This window comes from Biomphalaria glabrata, chromosome 3 (genome assembly GCF_947242115.1).
Source record: "Biomphalaria glabrata chromosome 3, xgBioGlab47.1, whole genome shotgun sequence".
NCBI lineage: Eukaryota > Metazoa > Mollusca > Gastropoda > Planorbidae > Biomphalaria > Biomphalaria glabrata.
Window position 1 is genome coordinate 50,828,012 of NC_074713.1, and position 19,177 is coordinate 50,847,188.

Consider the following 19,177-nt stretch of genomic DNA (forward strand, 5'->3'; position numbering starts at 1 on the left):
AATTGTATGAAAAAAGATACACATTTCATTTTATAAACAAAATGGTTCGTTTTCAAAAGAAAAAAAGGTAGCTGTTGCATTAGAGCTTTGCAAGATTTAAGATATTATGATCTAAAATTTCCAGTATTTTTTTTTCTAGTTTTTTTTATATGTAAGCCTGACAGACGGGCGGACAGACTGACCAAAAAAAAAAAAAGCGGCTTTTCTCTATTGGGGTTCGCTAACAATTATACGCTTCATTGATAAATGAAATACAATTCAGACAACAGGTGTTCAGTGTGTTATTATGTAACAATAACATTATTAAAAAAAAAGAGGTATGTTCTTGCGCATATCAAAATAAATGTATTTGTATGACTGTATGACTTTATGACAGTACGACATTATGACTGTATGACTTTATGGCTGTATACCTTTTTGACTTTCTGACAGTATGACTTTATGATTGTATGATTGTATGACTGCATGACTATGACTTTACAACTTTACGACAATGAATGACTTTATGGCTGTATACCTTTTTGACTTTCTGACAGTATGACTTTATGATTGTATGATTGTATGACTGCATGACTATGACTTTACAACTTTACGACAATGAATGACTTTATGGCTGTATACCTTTTTGACTTTCTGACAGTATGACTTTATGATTGTATGATTGTATGACTGCATGACTATGACTTTACAACTTTACGACAATGAATGACTTTATGGCTGTATACCTTTTTGACTTTCTGACAGTATGACTTTATGATTGTATGATTGTATGACTGCATGACTATGACTTTACAACTTTACGACAATGAATGACTTTATGGCTGTATACCTTTTTGACTTTCTGACAGTATGACTTTATGATTGTATGATTGTATGACTGCATGACTATGACTTTACAACTTTACGACAATGAATGACTTTATGGCTGTATACCTTTTTGACTTTCTGACAGTATGACTTTATGATTGTATGATTGCATGACTGCATGACTATGACTTTACAACTTTACGACAATGAATGACTTTATGGCTGTATACCTTTTTGACTTTCTGACAGTATGACTTTATGATTGTATGACTGCATGACTGCATGACTATGACTTTACAACTTTACGACAATGAATGACTTTATGGCTGTATACCTTTTTGACTTTCTGACAGTATGATTTTATGATTGTATGACTGCATGACTGCATGACTATGACTTTACAACTTTACGACAATGAATGACTTTATGGCTGTATACCTTTTTGACTTTCTGACAGTATGACTTTATGATTGTATGACTGCATGACTATGACTTTACAACTTTACGACAATGACTGTTTGGCTGTATGACTGTAAGACTTTACGACATTATGACTATGACTTTACCACTTTATGACTGTATGACTTTTGACAAGTTTAAACGTTATTCGACTATAACCATAGAGCCTTAGAGAGCCAATGAGAGAATTAACGTGTGCATGTCTTTGCTCCCAATTGAACGCGACTGGCGTTCTTATCTCATCTTATCTTATATATTACAGACGTTACATCAAAAAAAAAAAAGATCTTAAGGATACACTGCAGCAGAGGCTGAGTTACTGCCCGTTCAGAAGCGGAAGTACAATAACAGAGCAGACCGTGGAGTTACACTAATATCAAGACTTATATAAATATGCACATTCATTTGTATCTAAAAACTAAACGAAGACATCTTATGTTGCTATTGAAAGATTTACTTGAGTTTAAATACTTTAAGGTTTAATGAAAGTTTTTTTTTTTGTTTTTTTTTTTTGCAAGTTCACTAATGTTTACTTACCTTCAGACGTGTTAAGAGTCGTGTCTTTGGATGGGCGACCTGGTTCGAATCTCGCTTCCGATGCCTTGACCAACTTAAAACCTCTGTCTTGGTCTTCATTGGTTGTCCATTTTTCGTGCTCCCCCTCAAAGTCATATTTATCTGAAGCCCTGGCCACGCCCAGAAGTAGGCCGATGACCACTGACCAAGGTCCGACTGGCCTCATTCTATAATCGTACTCCACCTGACAGTGGTTCACAGGGCCGGTAATCTCCGTTTGTTGAAAGAGTAGCGGCCCATGCTTAGAATGTTTTGTTAAGGAAAATGATAGTTTTGAATTTGTCTTTTTTACCCCTTATTTCTTTCTGCTACACATATTTATTTCGTACGTCCGAATTTCATGTTTACAGTTTCGTGTCTACATAGCAGCCTTGAATGGAGACGTACTGTAGACACCTTTATAGTTGATATCAGAATCTGAAAAATATAAAAGAAAAATCAACTCAATGTATAATAGATGTGTAGGCATACTTTCAATGTCATTTTTACTAATGTTTGTAGCTTTGGTTTTTATGTGTCGTACAGACATGGGACGTGGAAAGGAGCTATTCGTCTAAACTGCCCACAGGTTGTGACGTTGCAGGTCAGTGTTCAGGCCTTCTACAACGATGGGAGAAGTCTGAACCAACTAAAGAAGTCTGAACCGCCTAAGTAAGTCTGAACCAGCTAAAAAAGTCTGAACCGCCTAAGTAAGTCTGAACCAGCTAAAGAAGTCTGAACCGCCTAAGTAAGTCTGAACCAGCTAAAGAAGTCTGAACCGCCTAAGTAAGTCTGAACCAGCTAAAGAAGTCTGAACCGCCTAAGTAAGTCTGAACCAGCTAAAGAAGTCTGAACCGCCTAAGTAAGTCTGAACCAGCTAAAGAAGTCTGAACCGCCTAAGTAAGTCTGAACCAGCTAAAGAAGTTTGAACCGCCTAAGTAAGTCTGAACCAGCTAAAGAAGTCTGAACCGCCTAAGTAAGTCTGAACCAGCTAAAGAAGTCTGAACCGCCTAAGTAAGTCTGAACCAGCTAAAGAAGTCTGAACCGCCTAAGTAAGTCTGAACCAGCTAAAGAAGTCTGAACCGCCTAAGTAAGTCTGAACCAGCTAAAGAAGTCTGAACCGCCTAAGTAAGTCTGAACCAGCTAAAGAAGTCTGAACCGCCTAAGTAAGTCTGAACCAGCTAAAGAAGTCTGAACCGCCTAAGTAAGTCTGAACCAGCTAAAGAAGTCTGAACCGCCTAAGTAAGTCTGAACCACCTAAGTAAGTCTGAACCGCCTAAGTAAGTCTGAACCAGCTAAAGAAGTCGGAACCACACAAAGAAATCAGAGCCACACGAAGAAGGTTGAACCAGACGAAGAAGTCTGAACCACAGGAAGAAGTCTAAACCACCTAAAGAAGCCTAAACCACACAAGGAAGTCTGAACCACCCAATCTGAATTTAACTTAGAATTATCGCTTATTACTAATATATCTTCACTTATTGCCCTATTTCATATCATATATATATATGTTTGTGCGTAATATCAGAGTATATAAGATTAGATATATTCTATAAAATCATGTCCTTTTTAGTTTAAATCACTACAATGCAGCATTTTTTACACTAATTTAACGTTATAAGTGTGAGAACCAGCAATAATTAGCAAGTCCTTCGAACTAAGAGAGGTAAATCTAGGACCTACACTTACTTCTCATAAGTTCATAGTATAGGCACGCCAGTGTTCTCCCTTTACCTCTATCGTCTGCTAATCAATGCAGACAACTCCGGTAGTAAACACGGCTAATTTCTTAACTTGGCGAGATTCTCTCCCCTAGACAAACAATAACAAATCGCTAAGCACGTCATAGAGATTTCTCCTCGAGATTGACTGTAGTCGTGGCTCTAGAGTTAGAGAGACTCCTGATGCTTTCTATTAATTGTGAATGGTCTAACACCTGACGGAATTGAAATCAAGCTTAACCTTATACAAAGCTTGGTCGAACAGTGTTAGATAGAATGGTACTTAAACGAATATGTTTATACCGAACAGCGCTAGATCAAATAGTGCTAGATCAAAAAGTGCTAGATCAAAAAAGTGCTAGATCAAAAAAGTGCTAGATCAAAAAAGTGCTACATCATAAAGTGCTAGATCAAAACGTGCTAGATCAAAAAGTGTTAGATCAAAAAAGTGCTAGATCAAAAAGTGCTAGATCAAAAAGTGCTAGATCAAAAAAGTGCTAGATCAAAAAGTGCTAGATCAAAAAGTGCTAGATCATAAAGTGCTAGATCGGGTGATGTAATTCAGTTGAAGCGGCACCTTCGACATAGCGTCACGGAGGTCACGGTTGAAGTCGTAGATGGGAAACAAACGGAAGTGCTTTTATTGCAGTTATGAAGTGACTTCAAATATTTTGCTTTAATTGCTCTAAATCTTATTTTATTATGTTTCTACATAGATCTACTACTGAAGGGTTGAGATTCAAAGCTGTGTGTGTTGCATACAAACGTTTCGTTCACTTTTGTTTCAGAAGGAAGTTGGCTCAAGTTTTATTCAAGCTCTATATGAACAAGGTCATACAAAGGTTTAGCTGGACAAGATATCTGGCGCTAACCACGACCTTGCGGAGAATGGACCTGTATCAACACCCCATCAGTGAGACTAAGGTCGTGCAGAGAATGGACCTGTATCAACACCGCAGTAGTGAGACTAAGGTCGTGCAGAGAATGGACCTGTATCAACACCCCATCAGTGAGACTAAGGTCGTGCAGAGAATGGACCTGTATCAACACCCCATCAGTGAGACTAAGGTCGTGCAGAGAATGGACCTGTATCAACACCCCATCAGTGAGACTAAGGTCGTGCAGAGAATGGACCTGTATCAACACCCCATCAGTGAGACTAAGGTCGTGCAGAGAATGGACCTGTATCAACACCCCATCAGTGAGACTAAGGTCGTGCAGAGAATGGACCTGTATCAACACCCCATCAGTGAGACTAAGGTCGTGCAGAGAATGGACCTGTATCAACACCCCATCAGTGAGACTAAGGTCGTGCAGAGAATGGACCTGTATCAACACCCCATCAGTGAGACTAAGGTCGTGCAGAGAATGGACCTGTATCAACACCCCATCAGTGAGACTAAGGTCGTGCAGAGAATGGACCTGTATCAACACCCCATCAGTGAGACTAAGGTCGTGCAGAGAATGGACCTGTATCAACACCCCATCAGTGAGACTAAGGTCGTGCAGAGAATGGACCTGTATCAACACCCCATCAGTGAGACTAAGGTCGTGCAGAGAATGGACCTGTATCAACACCCCATCAGTGAGACTAAGGTCGTGCAGAGAATGGACCTGTATCAACACCCCATCAGTGAGACTAAGGTCGTGCAGAGAATGGACCTGTATCAACACCCCATCAGTGAGACTAAGGTCGTGCAGAGAATGGACCTGTATCAACACCCCATTTTAGTGATACTAAGGTCTTGAAGAGAATGGACCTGTATCAACACCCCATTTTAGTGATACTAAGGTCGTGAAGAGAATGGACCTGTATCAACACCCCATTTTAGTGATACTAAGGTCTTGCAGAGAATGGACCTGTATCAACACCCCATTTTAGTGATACTAAGGTCGTGAAGAGAATGGACCTGTATCAACACCCCATTTTAGTGATACTAAGGTCTTGCAGAGAATAGACCTGTATCAACACCCCATTTTAGTGATACTAAGGTCTTGCAGAGAATGGACCTGTATCAACACCCCATTAGTGAGAGTAAGGTCTTGCAGAGAATGGACCTGTATCAACACCCCATTAGTGAGACTAAGGTCTTGCAGAGAAGGGACCTGTATCAACACCCCATTAGTGAGACTAAGGTCTTGCAGAGAAGGGACCTGTATCAACACCCCATCAGTGAGACTAAGGTCTTGCAGAGAAGGAACCTGTATCAACACCCCATTAGTGAGACTAAGGTCGTGAAGAGAATGGACCTGTATCAACACCCCATTTTAGTGATACTAATGTCGTGCAATGAATGGACCTGTATCACCACCCCATTAGTGAGACTAAGGTCTTGCAGAGAAGGGACCTGTACCAATACCCCATTAGTGAGACTAAAGTCTTGCAGAGAAGGGACCTGTATCAACACCCCATTAGTGAAACTAAGGTCTTGCGGAGAGGTACCTGTATCAACACTCCAATAGTGAGACTAAGGTCGTGCAGAGAAGGGACCTGTATTAACACCCCATTAGTGAGACTAAGGCCTTGCAGAGAAGGGACCTGTATCAATACCCCATTAGTGAGTCTAAGGTCTTGCAGAGAAGGGACCTGTATCACCACCCCATTAGTGAGACTAAGGTCTTGCAGAGAAGGGACCTGTATCAATGCCCCATTAGTGAGACTAAAGTCTTGCAGAGAAGTGACCTGTATCAACACCCCATTAGTGAGACTAAGGTCTCAGCAGATCAGAACTCCCGCCCCTTCCTTGAGCTATAAATCATTGATTTTAAATGCTCCGAAAATACTTCAGTCAGGGCCTGCTCTAAACTCTGTCGTTTTTATCATTATATCATACACCATGTTATGTAATTTGTTTATTTAGGTATCTAGTCGTAAACTGTCAATAGGTGGATCTATTCACTGTATGTAGCAGTTCGCTTGATGTCGTAGACATGTCAGATTTGGTGGTATTAAATGGCTACACTTTGTCAAACTATATGGTAACATTAGAACTACACAAAAACCAGAGACCAGCCTTAATCCTGACTGACAGGTTGGTGTTAAATATTGACGATCTCTGAGCCCAATCTATGACCTACTTAGTCAGGCCTGGAGAACAATAAATTGTCAACCAAAAAACTCGGGAAAGAGTTTCTTTCTTTTAAGTAATAAATACTTTCTTCTTCTTCTTCTTCTTCTCTCTCTCTCTCTCTCTCTCTTTTTAAATATATAACATATAAAATGGTTTTATCATATGTTTTGAGGAAGTGTACCTTAAAATAGAGCATTATGTCATCTCTGTCTAAATGCTATTAAAATGTTATTCTAATACCCCCAAAGGAAATCAAGGCTTAAGAAAGTGTTACCATATCCACAAGCTTTTCTTCCTAAACTGAGAACGGATTATTGAAATGTGATTACTAAAACGAGAAACTGGGTAAATAGAACGTCACGATGGAAAGATATAAATATTATTTGATGATAAATCTTACAGGCTCAAAGATAAATCTTTGACAATAAATCTTGCAGTCTTAAAAAACAAAAAAATATCAAAGTTTAGATAACGTTTTGTGTGCCTAAAACAATTCTTTGTAGAATGCCCCCCTCTCTCTATCTCTCTCCTTCTCTCTCTCTCGCTCTGTCTTTCTCTTTTTGATTAAGCACCTTTGGATCTAGCACTATTCGAATACTGAGAGAGAAATAGATCTATATTAATATGCCTCATATTCAATGTGAGAATTCGATGGATTTTTAGTTTTAAATCTCTAATACATGTCCATCTAGATCAGCGGTTCTCAACCTTTTAAGCTCGGCGACCCCTTTTTAAATCCCCCACTCTGCTGCGACACCCCCCCCCAAACAAATACAGAATTGTAGGGTAGACAATAACAATTCATATTTTCGATGGTCTTAGGCGACCCCTGGCAAATGGTCAATCGACCCCCAAAGGGGTCGCGACCCACAGGTTGAGAACCCCTGCTCTAGATCTAATCTTTTATAATGTAGTCTCGACATTGCTTTTAACAAAAGATAGTCGTCATAAAATAGTACTTCAGATGCTAAAGACTGGTCTAGATCTACATGATTAAACAAGAGTTAAATTCCATTGGTCCATTGATCCTAGTATCTATTACGTTGAATTGGATATTTTTTTTACCTGGGCCCTTTCTCTTTTTATATCCTACAAATGCTGACGTAATACTTCAGACCCTCAAAACAAATGTTCATGTCAGTGACATCTAGTTGTCACGGCCCATTTTTTAACGCTAAACACTATTTTTTTTTTTTTGACAATGAATTGAATTACTACTATCACCTATTACCTCTCCTACGCCATAGTAAATAGTTCCACTTGCAATTATTATTTTTATTATTATGTTAGAAAAGAACGAGTATTCATTCTCTGACGAAGCCAGGGTCGAGTTTCGTTAAAGGGAAACAAAATTCATCGTAGTCCCTTTATCAGTTTCCATTGAGAAATTTTCTGGTGATATGGCAGGTCTGCAGCAGTACCGCCCTCTGACAGACAACGAGGATGTTCCCAGGAATGTTAAGGGTCTTGAAGGTGTCTGTGAGGTCAGTTGTTATTATCCCCTCGGTTGATATAACAATGTGGCATGGGCGTAGCCAGGGGGGGGGGGTTCTTGGGGTTCAAACCCCCCCCCCGAAATGAAATCCCCCCTGCGGGGGGGGGGGGGGACGGAATTAAGGGACTGATTTTTGCTTTCATTTTGTTTATTTTAGGTGAGATTTTAATACTAAATCATCACTTACCACAGCACAGCCGAGGCAGTTTTTAGTTAAAAACCCTCTACTAGGGGTTTTTGAGTTTAAATCCCCCTACCAGGGGGTTTTGAGATTTAAAAAACACCTATCAGGGGGTTTTGAGATACAAATCCCTCTACCAGGGGGCTTTGAGTTTAAAACCCCCTACAGGGGGTTTTGAATTTTAAACCCCCTACCTGCGGTTTTTTGCAGTTAAATCCCCCTCTTCTATAAAACAAAACAAAAAAATGCAAACAACAATCCCCAAATTCCAACAGCACAGTTGAGGAAGATTTTGATTTTAAAACCCCCTCCAAAATTTACGAAAAACCCCATCTTCAATATAAAAAAAGCAAATTACACACTCAAAATTCTATGAGCGTAGCCAAAGGGGTTTTGAGTTTAAACCCCCTCCCCTCCAGTTAGGGTTTGAAGCTAAAAAGTACCTCTTCAATATAAAAAAAAAGCAAATTACACACTATAAAATCTATGAGCGTAGCCAAAGGGGTTTTGAGTTTAAGTCCCCCTTCTCCAGATGGCTTTTTCTTTAAAGTTTAAAACCCCTCCAGATGGTTTTGAGCTTAAAATTCCCCTACAGAGCGTTTAGAGTTGAAAACCTCTCTCTTCAATATTATTTTAAAGCAAACTACAGTCACCAAATTCTATGATCGTAGCTAAATGGGGTTTTGAATTAAAAACAAAACAAAAAAACTCCAGAGATTTCTTAGTTTAAAACCCCTCAACAGATGATTTGACGAAAAAACTTTCCTTTTTCGATATAAAATCTAAATCTACAGGCATGTAATTCCAAGAGCGTAGTCAAGAAAGGTTACAAATTTCTACCAGTGGCTTGGGCTCCATTAATAAAGTGTGAATAGTCTTCTGCCGAAATGGAAAATCATTAGATGTGTCTCAACAAAGATGGCTAAGACAGATTTTAGGAGTCAGTCATAGAGATCGGGTCTAAATCAAAGAAATCATATGCCGAACTGTGAGTCGAATTTTTAGTAAGGTTGTGACAGAGTGTCGCATGAGGTTTTGCGGGACATGTTCTCACACAAAATGAATTACGCAAAATAAGAGTTGCGGAAACAGCTTGCCGGAAAAAGCGCCGAACGGCTCGAGAGGGTCTAAGTCAGTAAGAATAGCACATTAGGTTTTTAAATAAAACTTTTTAATAGCAAGATAATGCACTGTAGATACCTCAGAATATGCATTTTGTTGGCTTTCAATACCAGAAATAGTGCTCGGCGGCGGGGCTTCGCCCCGAGCTGGGGGAGCGCTGCGAACTCCCCCAGACCCCCTTGCTAGCAGGGAGTCTACAATAAACAATAAACGTCTTCCGAAAGGGTCAGAATGTAATAAAGATTAATTATGTACACACACACACACACACACACACACATATATATATATATAATTTTTTTCCGGGGGGGGCAGGGGGGGGATCCCCCCCCCCCCCCAAAACCCTCCCCGAAAAAAAATCCTGGCTACGTCCATGGTATATGGTTATTTTGGATAATTTCCATTAACGCTTAATCTCTAAGCCAAGGTTCCCATATTTTCTTTGTTTTTCTATCTCAGTTTTTCTTAAATTATGAGATAATGGTACGGCGATGTCGATAATGGTAGCGTTTTTTATTTTTTATCAATGAACAATAGATTAGGGTGATTAAAATCTACCATTTTGTCGGTCAAAATAGGCCTATCCCAGTACAGCAGATGTTTAGTAGACTTGAGAACCTCTTGTGGTATTTATAATAAGGAGGACTTGATTATGGCGACCTAGGTAGGCAGATTCTGATAGGACTGAGAATTCTGACATAATGTGTTCAATCGACTCACCCACATTTCCACATTTTCGGCATTGTGTTTCAGGATATGCTTCTCGTAATTTTTTGTCCTGATTACTCTGTCCTGTATTGCTGTAACAAAGCCTTCTGTTTCAGGGTAGAAATGACCTGCTTTGGGCCATGTTAAGGAAGCAGCCTTGTCAATGTTGTCCCCATGTAATAAAGCCGGGAATTTCACGTGGAGTGTTTTTCCTGGTGAATCTCGTGCCCCACGTCGTCCAAACCGACATTAACATCAGCATTGTGTAGGTTCAGAGGGGTTGCTTCATAGTCGTATTTGCGTAAGAAGGAAACTAGTTCATTGCTGGAGGCTTGCAGTTTTGATCGTATTTTTAATACTTGCATCTTTGACAATTTAAAAGGCTATCTGATGCTTTAAATGCTATTGTTTTAAAAAAAAATAAAGTGTAAAAAAACATCTTAGAATCGATGTGATTAAAATCCGTTTCAACTTTTATGCAAATTTAATTATTGAAAAAATTAAATTGTACAATAACGCTATTTAAAAAAAACAATGTTTAAAAAAAAAAGTTTTTGACTGATTAGGGACTTACACATCAGACCCTTAGTCTGGTACTCTACCGACTAAGCTATATGAGCTATATAAATGCTTAAAAGGAGAGTACAATCCTGCACTTTTCAAAATGTCACCTTAAAAAAAAATTCCCTTATATAATTATACACGTTAATTCTACCACAAAATTTTAAACAATTATTTATTGTATCTAACAAAATATGAATTAATTAAAGATTAACCAATTAGTCAATTAATTTTTTTGTTTGATATCGAAGAAGGGAAATTAACTTCTCCATTATTGAGATATATAGTTGTAGATGGGGATTTACTCCCCTTAGATAAACTTTATTGTTTTTTAATAAAAGTATTTTTTTTGTTCTCTTTTTCTTTCTCACACCTACTGACCACTATACTGTTATGCGACAAATTTGTTTTCCAGCTCTTGCCCATAATTTCTCTATATCATAACTTTCTTTATTTATAACAACTGATGCACAGTACAACTCAGTGTATTTATGACTACGTGCCCGGAAGTAATGAATTCATCAAAATCTGGAACCATAGCTTTTTTGTAATGTTATAAAATAGGTGGAAATGAAAACAAATACAATACAACAAAAACTTAAAAACACACAAAAAGCATGGTTTAAAAAAAGACATATAAAAACATACCTTGAAGATAACAACGAACCGAGAATGTTAAAAACTTTACTCTAAAATATACGGAACAAAAGAACCTTTCAAATGTTGACATGAAAGACATTCTGCTAGTATTACTGCTGGATAATACAGTAAAAATCCGAATGTTCAATAATATTAACATATTTCGTTTTAATCCAATCCATGTTTTTCCCCCTCATTCAGAACTATTTGGTTTGTCGCTGGTATTTCCCGCTCAAGAAATATAATAAAAATAAAACTAAACAAAACAGCAATAAGCTTAGAGCATAAACAAATGAATGCCTGATGTTGGCTAATGGAAAGAAACAAAACGTCCATTAATCTCGTGTAATCTCGTGTAATCTCGGGAATAAAAGAAACTACGGGAAATCGTTGAGCTTTTAAGGGGACTTGGTGCTCACTTTGGCGGAGTAGTTTTAATGGCGGTCATGCTAAGAATGAGAGGAACTACTTTCGAAAGTGGCAGAAGTGGGTGTTTACAACGTGACAGAGTAAAAAGAAATGGTTGCTTTACGGTACTTTAAGATGACTTACCATTAAAAAAAATAATTTAGCTTCTCTATCGAAAGATACCTTAAAGTGTCTACTATGTTAATTTGTGTTTTATTTTAATAGAAAATGCAAAACTTTGTCTTAGTTTATAAAGACTTATTCTCGTCAAAGTCAGAAGTTTGCTTTGAAGTGAATTACCCCTTTCAAACATTGTGGTCTATAAGGCAGATGGTTTTAAGGTCATCTGTATCTTTGGCTAACGGTTAACGAGCAGGGTGTCATGTGGCCAGCACAACGACTAATCGCCTTTACTTTACCCAACTAAAGTCAGGTACCCATTGTAGTTAGGTGTACTCGGGAGCGTCCCGAAAATCCCGAAATTCAAAATCCTAGTCTTCACCGAGATTCGAACTTAGGACTCTGGGTTCGGAAGTCAAGCGGTTGATTACTCAGCCACCGCTTTGAAGGCTGTGCACAAAATAAGATAATTGCATAGGTAGAAACAAATGGAAGTCTCGTGTGACTACAGTAGTCCAGCTCAGCATTACTACTAAGATATTAACGGTGTGGATACAAACACAAGCAATAGGCACATCGCCCTCCCAACCAATGGACCTCATTCACCAATCGTAAACAAATAACATTTAGCCACGTGGTGCTCTATCTCTTCTATATAATTTACGATCTCATGTTTAATTCATGATGGTTGTCACATGTTTAATTCATGATGGTTGTCACGTGACAGTTTTTTTTTGTTGTTTTATCAATAAGATCACGTGGCTAAATGTTGTTTGTTTACGATTGGTGAATGAGGTCCATTGTTATTGACGGACTTTGACTTAAGCACCAGATTGCTAGTAAAGCACTAAACCGAAGTAGGCGTATTGTATTTGTATTTAATGAGCTTTGAATAACTTGAACTAACTTCTCTTGTGAACAAAAACTCAATATAACTTTATTACTGTATAGTCGAATATACTGCTTTCCTCATTAATATTCAGACTCAAAGACAAGCCTCATTATTATTATATTGACATTTTTAGCTTGAGGTGAGAAGTGGATCTAACAGTAATACAATTAACTGACATTTAAGCCAAAAACAAACTCACAACAAATACAATTTTGCTTTTTTGAAGATTTTTAATGTGTTATGTCCGGTGTACTTTCTACCTATTGTTACGAGCTGTGCTTATGTACTTATATTTGTGTACCCACTCTATGGTTTACTTGTCTTATCAGAGTCTTGCAAGATGGTCTTTGTTTTCTAAAATCCACAATCAATTCAATAGTTTTCTGAACATTCCAATTTAAACAGTTGTCAATGCGCCATTGTCTTAAGTTAGATGATGGGCATAACATCGAGAGTATCATGTGGCCAGCCCAATGACAAACCACCTTTACTTTTTCCCCAACTAATGTCAGATACCAATTAGAGCTGGGTGGGCTCAGAGGCGCACAATTTAATATCCCAGTCTTCACCAGGATTCGAACCCGGGACCTCTCGGTTCGGAAGCCAAGCGCTTTACCACTCAACTACCGCGCCTGCATGTCAGTAATGTACATGGTTTAAAGGAAAGATTCGTGCGGTACTCCAGTGAAAATCTCTCTAGTACCCCACACATTGTAAGGTTTTATATATTTAGGGCGTTTATCAGAAAGCTACGTTATTAAGAAATCTTCACTGTGCAACACAAAATAACGACGGCCATCTTACAATTGACTCTCTCAGTCTTAGATTAGTCTTACTTACATTATGGCCGTCATAGCGTCGTCATGTCATAAGCATAGTTCATGAGCCTAACCGTACAGTACTTTGCGACTTTGCCCAAAATATTTTTTATCAAAGTAAAAAAAAAAAATCGTTAAAATAAGCGCCTAGGTCTCTAGCTAAAGTTATACACTGAAAAAATCTTTTCGTTAAGATAAAAAAAAGAGTCACAGAAAAAAAAGGGTAATAGGTGTCATGGCGGACGTAGAATGTTCCTTTTCTACTGATCGATAGGAACCATAACTCTCACTTTTTGGTGCAAGGGGAAAGGGAGACCAAGCACAAGAGCTAGGAAATGGCTTCACTGCCCTTGACTCCCAAGAAACATGTATTCCAACTTAGCCTTCGGAAAGTTGAAACAGGGAGAGAGGGAAGAACAGGAGAAAATGAAAGAAAGAAAATGAGAGAAAGAGACAGAGAGAGAGAGGGGGAGAGAGAGAGAGTAATAAAAGATTTGAATGTTGAGGTGAAGCAGAAGGAGAATACTTAGCATTTTATTTCTATTATTTAAATGTAAAGGCTAATATTTAAAAAGCAAGATTTTTTTTCTGATCTCCTTTAAAAAAAAAAAAGTCCTCCTATTAGCTCTTCATGGGTTCCAAAAGGTGACTGGCCCCTGGACGGGTAGGCCTATTTCTAAAACGGCTCTTACGATTTCCCTAAAAATCTGGCAAAATCATTGGCAAAAAACAAACCCCATTTGGGCAGTTGTTTGAGACAAACATCTATAAAAAAGCTAACAAGATCCTCGAAATAAAGAATCACCCTTTGTGTCAGGATTTTGTGATTTTACCATCACAAAAGAGATACAAGACACCGATAGCAAAGACAAGCAGACACAAACACTCTTTTGTTTCCCTGGCAATCAAATCATTCAAAGGGAATATTCTGGTATAAACTTTGTCACATGTAAATTATGAGTGAGTCTGGTGTGAATGTACACTTTGGTTTCTTATAGTTATAATGTTTTTTTGTTTGGTGTAATGCACAAATTGTAAGACAAATTTCCTTACGGATAATAAAGATTATTATTATTATTATTATTATTATATCTCCTGAGGGGAAAAATACTGTAACTGATTTAACCGAAATATTTTTTTGTCAAAATATAATCATCTTACAATTAAATGTGGCTTAGCTCACGTTTCGCAAGAATTCCCTCCCTTTACTCAAATGTTTTGTTTTATGCAGTCAAGATTTGAATAAATAAATAGAGATACAATTAACATTTTGCGCACCGTCTAATGTAGAAATCATTATCTGGACTGTTAAGAGAATTTTTACAGCAAAGATAAATTAAGCAGAGCTGAGTAGAAAGACCCTTGTATTAATGAAGCAGAACAAGAACTAAATAGATTAAGAAGTTAGGCTTAAGGAGAAATTCTATAAATGACAATTAAACAAAAAAAAAAAAAAAAGGTGAATTATATATAAACAAGTACGTTTCAGCCACTGGCCAGGGTATGGGCCATTGACCCTCCGATTCGACAACTCCGCCTAGCATCGTGTAAACCAGTGGTTCCCAAAGTGGGGTATGGGAAGACTTTGGATGGGGGTACGCGTTGCACCCCCATTAACTATGTTGATTTTTTTAAAAAATACTCATTTATTATGTTCCTTCTTCTCATAGACTTAAGGCGAGGGGGTACTCTACGTTTCAAAAAATATAAAAGGGTACACTTTAGACAAAAGTTTGGGAAACACTGGTGTAATTCAACCAAACCTCTGGACCATACCGATGCCCATTTATTGACTAAAATGTTTGTAACATTGTTTGACATGTTTCGGATGTTCCTTCAGAGCTGAAGATAATCTACTTCCTAGCCTCTAACCTCCCGCAGGACGACGGAGATGGCAGCGGGCAGGGTATGAACCTAGGACCATCGAGAAGTCCGAATGACAGTCCAGCGCGCATACCGCACGACCAGGCAGCTAGGAAAAGTAGTCGTTCCTGAAGTTTATCTCAGGTAGAATTGTAATCGTTTAAAATGTTCCACTTGCTGGCAATGTTCTGAAGAATGTTCCTTTACCCTTTTGTTTCATTTTGTTTTTACATTGCTTCTGTATAGAACTGGACTTTCAGGCATTAGGCATGCGCAGTGCGTTCTGGTCTTGTCTATTTTATGGACTTGTGTGTGTGTGTGTGTCGTCGGGGGGTTTAATGGGAGAAGGTTTCCGTGCTGCCCTTAGGTACTCAGCTAACTCAAGTCAGCTTAACTTGGTATGGCTGCATGGTCGTCTCAATCATCTTCTTCTTATCTTATAGATCACAGACGTTACTTCAAAAGATAAGGTGATTACGTCCTAAGCATTTCATGTGTCAATCTAGTCATGGATTAGAGACTTATACTCTGCTCAGTGTTTGGTTTTCCTGACTGACTCAGGCAACCCATTCCATTCTCTAATACCACTAGTGAAGAAACACGTGTACACATTTGTCCTAGCATATGGAATAAGAAATGAGCCTTTATATTAGTGTCTTTTTGAGCATTTTAGTAGGCTTTGTTTTTCAAAAAGTAAATTAGGGCAAAAGGTTTTATGTATTATTGCTACTTAACACGTGATGCTTGTTAATGATTGTCAACGGTTAAATGTGTGTAGGTATGTATAATCTATTTTTAGAAAGGAGCGAATCACCGGAAGTGAGTTAGTTGTCAAAAGTAGAGAGTGCAGTGTGTGGTATGCCGAGAAGTTGATTAAAAGTTTATGTGTTTAAAAAAAATGATAAGGGTCTTAAGTTTCACTGTGTGTCTCGGTCTGTCTCTGTCTTCTTGTCTTTGTCTCGTGTCTCTCAATCTCTATTTCTCTGTCTTTTTCTGTGTCCTTTTGCTCTCTCTCTCTCTCTCTCTCTCTCTCTCTTTCTCTCATTGCTCAATGCATTAGTTGATCACAACAAAGAATCAATACCAACACACAAACAATCAGAAAAAACTAACCAACCAGAACTAAACCATTTGCTTGTATTTTTTGTCCCCAGGCTTTCAAAAACTATCGCTCATTTCCGGCCAGTAATCTCGCTCATTAACAAAACTGTACACGAGATTGCCAGATTTCTTTCGGCTGTAAAGCCGAAAAACAAACAAACGATTTAAAGATTGGGCCGCGAAGCCTAAAACTGGCAATAAAACATTCTGTACAACAAACATTACATTGATAGTTTGTGAATCCAGTCGATCAATGCAGACGCGTGTTGAGCTGAAAGTTTAGTGCTTAGGGGCGCTACGCCTTAGAAAACTTGTATTGTTGAGACGAATAAAAAAACAAAGATACTGAGAAAACATATGGACATTGTTTGTGAGTGTTTCTAAGTGTACACTTATATAGGTCTTGATATCACCCTTAATCTTCGGAATTGAAGACATTACATTATGTATATAGGAAATAAAGTGTACAAACTTTTTACCAGACAGACAAACAGAATGAGTGGGTATAAGCTTTGTAAAATAGTTCTAGGGTATCTACGTCTAGATCTAGTTCAAGGTCAAGTTCATGGTCTAGTTCAAGGTCAAGTTCATGGTCTAGTTCATGGTCTAGTCTAAGGTCTAGTTCAAGATCTTTGTAGAGAGTCTAAACAGAGGCGAAGACCTTAAACGGATCTTAATCAAAGGGAAAGAAAGACCAGCTCATGACCGACGCTTCTATTCGGAGGTCCAACATCAATTAGATGATCATCTAATCATATCCATTTATTGAGGGGATATGACTACTCGAGTAAAACATGTTTCCCCCTTTTTTTCACGAAGAGGCCGGAGGCGGAGCCCCAAGAGGGATAACTCCGTATTCCTACATTGTACCACCACTTACGGCGAGAGTCTGATACAGCTGCGTGCGAACCACACGAGAATCGGCTTGGTGGATGGGACGGCTATTAGCGAGCCTTTCTTAGATCCCCGCCGCCATACTACTAAAACCCACTGAAGGACGTGTCCTTGACCCATGTTCTCCCGAGCACAGGAACCATATAAACCACATGATCAGCATAAATCACATGATTAACTAAAAAATTACCATTCTTAACTATGAGGATGGTGAAAAAAAAACATCTATAAATAGAAACATTTTAAAGTACACTAAACAAAAAAAAAAATCATTCACACGACCTTGACCGGAGACTTCAATGCTGAAAAATAACTAGCGTTACATAAAAGAATTATTAGTCTCCAGTGACTATATTAGAAGAACTTGACAAAGTGGTTTTTTTTGCTGGAAGCGTCTTCTAAATGGAGAAACAATCAGCATGGTCTTAAAAGTACCAATCACTTAATTAAATAAAATAAGACAATGGTATCCCAGAGTGCTTTTGATGACCGAAAAGCGTGATGCTCCTTAATACGGCTAAAAATAGAAAAGTAATTTACAAGGCCGGTAATCATAGAGTTTGGAAATATACTTAGTTCTTTCCCCTGTCTCCCTATGTGGGCAGAAAGAAATGGGCGCTGTCATTTGGTGTCTCGGGCAATTTGCATATATGAGTCTTTGATAAATTGTGGCACAGCCTGCTGGATGAAAAAGGGGGAAAAAAAGGGGGGTGGGATAAATCAATGTATTGACCAGGGCGCCGAAGTTACAAGAAAGTTATGGGGCCAATTTTTGTCATGAAAATAAAGATATAGAAACAGGCGATAGACAGACAGACAGACAGACAGACAAATAGATAGATAGATTAGATAGATAGGTAGATAGATACATGGGTAGATATAAAGATAGATAGATATAAAGATAGATAGATAGATAGAAAGATAGAAAGATAGATAGATAGATAGATAGACAGATAGATAGATAGATAGATAGATAGATAGATAGATAGATAGATAGATAGATAGAAAGATAGAGATAGATAGATAGATAGATAGATAGACAGACAGACAGACAGACAGACAGACAGACGGCCAGTCTGACAGACAGACAGACAGATAACCTACTTTTAACGTTGTATTGTGACCTCTACTAGTCTGGAAGTAACATCCTGTTGTAAAAGTAACGATGGAACACAAACAAAAAACGTCGATTTCCTGATAAGATTTTAAAATGGCCAGACAACAATGTTTTCCCTCAAGCCTTAAAAAAAAAAAAACGTAGAATATATTTGTCTGTCTCGGGCACCATTAGACACAAAAAAAAAAAGGCCGTTTGTATTTGGAATTTAGACGGATTTATTCTTGTAAGACGTAACGGTCCCCCTAAATGGTCGTTTACATAACAAGCTGGTCAAAGACTCATTAGCATATCTTTCCCTTGAAAAAAGGTCTTTCGGATACACCAGGATAAAAGAAGCGGTTAGGTAAAGCTGTGGTTGAGATGCTTACAAGTGAAAGAAGCGTCTATGTACAACAGTTGTTTAGATATTTCTCGATAAAAGAACTCTATAACAAGAGTGGCTCCTATATTTCTCGATAAAAGATCTCTATAACAAGAGTGGCTCCTATATTTCTCGATAAAAGAACTCTATAACAAGAGTGGTTCCTATATTTCTCGATAAAAGAGCTCTATAACAAGAGTGGCTCCTATATTTCTTGATAAAAGAACTCTATAACAAGAGTGGCTCCTATATTTCTTGATAAAAGAACTCTATAACAAGAG

The 19,177-nt window shown here is 38.1% G+C and overlaps 1 protein-coding gene across 3 annotated transcripts in view; it reads right to left on the reverse strand.

Annotated features, from left to right (window-relative positions):
* LOC106060200 (leukocyte tyrosine kinase receptor-like) overlaps positions 1-19,177 on the reverse strand; it is a 190,196-nt gene that overhangs the window by 96,729 nt on the left and 74,290 nt on the right. For all 3 annotated transcript variants that reach the window (XM_056022529.1, XM_056022528.1, XM_056022527.1), the window contains one exon: positions 1,804-2,259. In XM_056022529.1, the coding sequence (XP_055878504.1) occupies positions 1,804-2,008 (205 nt within the window). In that variant the 5' untranslated portion in view covers positions 2,009-2,259. The remainder of the gene's footprint in view (positions 1-1,803; positions 2,260-19,177) is intronic.